The sequence below is a fragment of the Halichoeres trimaculatus genome, unplaced genomic scaffold (assembly GCF_033239565.1).
Source record: "Halichoeres trimaculatus isolate MK-OKI-2021-1 unplaced genomic scaffold, fHalTri1.1 fHalTri1_scaffold_11, whole genome shotgun sequence".
In the NCBI taxonomy this organism is placed as follows: domain Eukaryota; kingdom Metazoa; phylum Chordata; class Actinopteri; order Labriformes; family Labridae; genus Halichoeres; species Halichoeres trimaculatus.
Window position 1 is genome coordinate 36,716,251 of NW_027437189.1, and position 6,000 is coordinate 36,722,250.

General features: G+C 46.4%; 1 protein-coding gene across 1 annotated transcript in view; it reads left to right on the forward strand.

Moving 5' to 3' along the window:
* plch2a (phospholipase C, eta 2a) overlaps positions 1-4,537 on the forward strand; it is a 92,470-nt gene extending 87,933 nt beyond the window's left edge. Inside the window, exon 22 of the mRNA XM_074680925.1 lies at positions 1,838-4,537. Coding sequence (XP_074537026.1) covers positions 1,838-3,438 — 1,601 coding nt within the window. The 3' untranslated portion in view covers positions 3,439-4,537. The remainder of the gene's footprint in view (positions 1-1,837) is intronic.
* The last annotated feature ends 1,463 nt before the right edge of the window (positions 4,538-6,000 follow it).

Consider the following 6,000-nt stretch of genomic DNA (forward strand, 5'->3'; position numbering starts at 1 on the left):
CGCCAAGGATCATGATTAAGTGCATTAAAAGACTAAACAATTTATAAGTTAATTATCACTCCGTTTGCTGCTGGCTGGCAAACAGCCTCTTCTTTATGATACAAAAAAGACTGTGACAGATAAGACAGACAGGTGACATGCTGACATCCTCATCCTCTCATTTATGACACAATATTAAGCTATTTCAGATGCCTTCCATCACTATTATTGATCCAACTCAGAGGATACATTTGTGAACATGGAGGACTCTTCAGTTCCAATGAAGAAACATTTATTCTGTCTATCCCTAGTTTCACTTTATTATTTATGTGTAAAGGTCTGTGTATTTTTCAGTTTTGTAGCGGTCATTTGCACATTATAATTTAAATCCGTAAAGTATTGTGTATTTTTCAGTTTTGTATCATATTCAGATTTTATTTTTGTTGACAGTTAGAAAAAACATATCTTTGAAGAATAATCTGGTGTAGTGTAGTTATCCACTGAAGTGTTTCTTCTAGTTTAAGCACTTGTATTGAGCTTTCAGTTCTTGTAAAGCTGCTGTGATTGTGATCAGACCAGTGTTCATGGTGAGGAACGTAATTCTGTTTGGTCACAACTGGTGTTATTGACACCTATCACCCAACACTACTTGGAATTGCCAGTCGAGTATAAACAAACCTTCAGACAGGTAGGATATGGACTTAAAAGGAACAATGACATGATTACAGTCACTGTTTAATATCACAATATTAAAAAACACAGCAAAAAATATAGCATTTATTTTTAAGTCCCCCCCAGGAATTGATGTCTTAAATTTTACTGTCTATTGTCCCCCCCAACAATGAAAAGGGATTTTTGCCCCTGCTCTATGGGACACTCTGGAATGAAACGAAAAAAAAAACAAAAATTTCCAGATGGCAGCCATTTTTCAAGATGGCACCATTCCCATTGAACACTTTTTATTCCAACAGTTCAAATGGTGATGCAAGCATGAAATTTGACACAAATACTCTCTAAGGGACACTCTTTTGAATAATGATGCTAGATCTGCAGGGTTACCCTGTGCAGAGCTATTAGACCTATGAAGACCACAACGGCATACCGTTCTTTCTCGCCTTCACAGGTTGTGATATTGTGTCAGCCATTCACAAAAAAAGGAAAAAAGACTGCCTGCTAAACATTTGTCCTGAGGCCTCTCTCATCTCTAGCAAATTAAGTCAATACCCTCCAGTACTGGCTGATGGTGACCTTGAGATCCTAAGTTTGTGGTCCTTTATATTCTAATTCTTTGTCTGTCGTTATCACCTTCAAAAACTCTCAAACACAATGCTCATCAGGTTGAGAAGTCTTTTGCCAGAGGTACAAACTCTATGGGCAGATTCTTACCACATGACAAACAAACAGAGCAAAGATTAGGGTTCAGTGTAACTTTTGTATGAGTCGGAAAATACATCCAGAACTGTTTGATGAATCATTTCAGATCAACTTCGTATTACAGATCCACCGCTTCAGCTTAAAGTTATGACCTAACAGTAGACATCATCATCAATCATTGGTATCCATTCACCTGAACACCTGTTCACCTGTGTTTGTTCAAAACCAGACGATAATACACTGACAAACTGAGCCCTCAGTCCTGGTATGAACTCTTTTAAAGTTGGTAAATTTTTGATTATTTCTCTAGGTTTGTTTCTTTTATCTTTGATTCAAATAAATGTAGATGTTGTGAAACTCACATGACTCAGTTCAGCTGCAGCTCCAAACACAGAAATGTACAACAGATGATGAGCAGTGAGAGTTTGCTGCCTGAAGGCTTTCAGTGAGCTTCTTGTGAGTTTCTTTGTTCCTGTCTCCACAGACCGTTGCTCCCAGCAGAGACCAGCCCCCCTTCCTCCATTTCTTGCACTAAACCCTGAAGAGGCCAGGCTCCATCCATTCATCCGCTCCATCTCCACTCCAGAAAAAGTCCTGTCCTCTCCTCGCCCCTCATCTCCACCTCTGTCCTCAGCATCCACAGCAATAACCACAAACTCCCCGGTGACCCATCCTCTGAACGGGGTCGTGGACAGTCCTGCCAAGGTGATCAGGGACCTGAAGGAGACTCCAGCATCCCCTCTTCAGAAAAACCCTGCTGAGAAAACTGAACTATCACCGTGCAGGAAAGAAGCCCAAAGCACTCCTCCACTACCAGAGAGCCCCCCCAACCCAGAGGCCCTGACAGAGAAGACTAATGATCCAACAGAGTCCAGCAGCAGCTCAGAGGCTCCTGCTGCAGCTCGGTCTGCTGAGCCCTCTGCAGGCCCAGCAGCAAAGACCACCCAGACCAGGAGGGCACTCTTCAGTAATCTGCCGTCACACGCTCCAGTGAGGAGAGCAAAGAGCGAGGGTCATGTCCGGGTAGCCTCTGCGGAGCAGGACCAGTCCCCAGTACCAGAGGTCTTCATGGACGCCACCATGAACGACCGCCTGTGGAGCAAGCTGGAGCCAGCCAGCCACCGAGACAGCATGTCCTCGTCCTCCAGCATCTCCTCCAGCGACACCGTCATTGACCTGTCCCTCCCCAACCTGGCCAGGAAGAGCCTCAGCAGCCTGCCCAGCGCTAGCGGCGCCTGCGACCCCCTCAGGGCCCACCACCGCCACTCAGCGCTGGTCTCCTACGACACGCTGCGAGTCACTAAGAGCAAGTCCAACCCCAACCTGCCACAGAGTGAGAGTGACAATGATGAGCTGAGGCCCCGCCCCCTTCAGCCCCCCCAGGAAGCTTCTCTGGACTCTCCTGGTAGACTGACCCAGAGGAGGCACACCTGGAGCCGCCTCTACATGGAGGGGCTGAAGCAGTCGTCCCCCAGCAAGCCATCCTCTGCAGTGCTGCCTGCTGCACCCTCCATGTCCAAAAGCCTCGGGGATCTGACCTCTGACGACATCTCCTGCAACTTCGACAGCAAGTACCGCAGCATCAGCCGCAGCTTCATCGTCAGGCCGACCAGGGACCAGCTCCGGAGGGGTGGCCTGCAGAAACCTCAAGCCCCCAACAACCTGACAGAGCAGCTACGTAAGCTGACGGATGTGGAGCCCCTCACTCCCAGTGACTTCTCCCCAAAAACCAGACCTGCAGAGGCCAAGGAGGAGCCCGTGGATGAGACCCTGGTGCGGAGGACCTCCTCCAGGAGCCAAAGCCGGGTGCGGTACATCGCAAACAGGGCCAAGAAGGCCCAGGAGAGGCAGCGGCTCCAGGGTCTGGCCCAGGGCAGAAGCGCCAGCTTTAGCTTTTCTGGAAGCGGTGCCAGCCCCATCGAGGAGCGGGGGAATCCTGAAGGGGCGTGCTGCGTAGCCCAGAGTCCCTGCACCAGCCAGGACCTGCTGAGTCAGCTCGCTCCCCTCGGCACCCCCCTGCCCAGACCGACCCATTCCTCCCCAGACCCTGAAAACAGTGAAGTCTTTTTTATGCTCAAACTCTGAGAGCTGGCTGACTTGGAACTGAGCGTGAGAGACACAGTGAGAAACTGGTTTGGGATACAGTCCTGATTTTCTTACTTCCAGTAGAAATCTTTTGTAGAAATGTTGCATATCTGGCAGAAGATCTCCCAGGTTTCCACTGCAGATTGTTTCACTGTCAGTCCTCTGATCATCCACACACACTCCTCACCAGGGGATCAGTTTTTAAACACTCAGACACAGGTCGTCTTTGTCTTGAAGAGCAGCACTTCTCGGCCTCCACAGCTCGCTCATCTGTTTGCACCAAGCGTTAAAAAACCAGAATGTATGTAGTGATCGCTCCTGCAGTTTTTGAATAGATGTTTACGTTGACTGTTGTCTACTCTCATGTTTGAGTATTTTTTAGGAACTTGACTTGAGCAAACAGTAGCAACTGAACACAAGTAGAGACCAAGATTTTTACAGAGTCATTCTTTTTTATTTACTCGAAGTGTAATTCCTTTACCTGTGTTTAAATTAGAAACTTTGTATGGAGGGTTTACTATTGGCTTTTCCATCCACTAGCAATATATCACAGATGATGGCATGGTGTCGTGTTGAGGATGGTGTACAGTTTAAAGCTCTACTTGTGTCTTTGCTAAAAGAACTAAAGTAATATTTCCCCCCTGCAGGATCTTCATTTGTAGTGTTCATGTCGTAGTGCGTCTGTTGTAATCCAACAAACTGCTGATGTCCTGCTAACTTCCTGCTCTGTGGCATGTCACCGCACTGAGAGCCTGTCTGTTAAAGCCGTGGTAGACTGCTCACTCACCCACGTTAGCCTTTTTTAGTTGACTGCATGTCTCTGATGCACTGTAACGCTCCTCCTAAGGCTGTGCTTTAAGACTTTTTTTACATCATTTGTTAATGCTCCTAACTTCTTTCTCGGATCATCTGACAGCAGTCTCCAGAGCATGGAGTCTGGATCCGTGCTCTCATTGGTTTTTGTTGGAATCCCTGATGGAACTGATCCGTATGAAGCACGTTTATCTGTCGGCCTGCTGTAATGTTTGCACTGCCATGCCTCTTGTTTTAGGGACGATATTTAATTCAACTCAAACTGTGTTATTATGACCTGAATAAATCTCAGATGAATATTACGGCTTGTTTCACTGCTGGTTTCTTTCATTAACACATGAATCTGTCAGCGTCTGCCGGAGCTCACAGACAAAGCCCTGTCTTTAGCGCGCTAAAGACCGTTAAACTGAGCTTAACACAAGCTGACATGGAAAGCCTTTGGCCTTTGTTTTGGCAGAGCCTGCACAGACTCTAATTATGGACTGTGCCTGGGTCTGCGTTTACCAGCCATCACCTCGTTCAACTTCCCTGGCTACAAAACAGACCCCCTGCAGGATGGGGGACTGCTCCAGAACAAAGACTCAAAGCTGGAGCAGTTAAAGAGAGAAAAACAGCTTTGAAGTCCTGCTCGCCACCCAGGTTCAGATTTTTAGGAGTACGGATCTAAAAACCTAGGAATAACAACCTCTGCAGGTTTTGTTTTCCCCCCTTAAAGTATTCATCGGTTCCTCCAGGACTGAGACCTCTGCAGAGCTGGACCAGCTGGATCAGTTCTCCTCAGTGTAACTTGATATATTTCTGACAGCAGTAGTGTTAGATTCATGCAAACTTCTTGCACAACTTTTTCTGCTCACTTTCACAACCACACAGCATCAGTTAGTCCTTCAAGAACACTTCATTTGGGCTGAGGAAAGTCGACACCAGAGTTAAAATCATTTTTCAGAAGTGTTTGACTGAAGTGATCAGGTCAGGTTGAGCTGCAGATGAAAAGGAATGTCAAAGCTGAAACTGGAGATACCGGTGTTTATCTGGATCAGTATTCTGACTCTCTGCACTGTCTGCAGCTTTAAAGTAATGCTCACTAATCATGTGATCATAATTGAATTTATTCTACATTTCTAGAAGTTTTCAATAGACCTTGTTTGACTGTAACCGAATGTGGACATCTCCTTTTATTTGACTGTGCGGCTGGCTGTGAGCTGCAGAGTGAGGTGCTGCTGCTAAATCCCAGTGGGTCTGTGCCGGGTTTTCACTCGGAAACATCCTGTGTGATCACACCAAAAACTGACCTTAGGGGGGTGATTCTACCAGAGACCCTCCCGTGACACTTATCCCATGTGAATGATAACTTCCAGTGTGTTTTTCTATTTCCTGTTCAAAATAACCCCCATCAGCCAACTATCTATACCACTGAAACACCTTCAAAAACTGCTTATAATTTCATTTTTCACCCAATATTGTAAAATTAAGGGCAACGATTTGATACGGAAATATGTGAACAGGAAATGTTCTACTTTTTCTTTGTTGAAAACCCCCAAGGTGACCAAACCAGCTTAACAACCAGCCCACCACCCACAATACTTTGGGAGTGGTGGGCCCGAGAAGTTTGCAAGCCCCAAAACTATCCCACTGTTTCCTTTCGGGGTCACTGGAGGCTGGAGCCATGGGACCAGACCAAGGGGCAACATCAAGTTTGGAAAAATGATGGAGGAGTCCAAAGGTTGCTGTAAATCAAGAATCTGCCTGAGG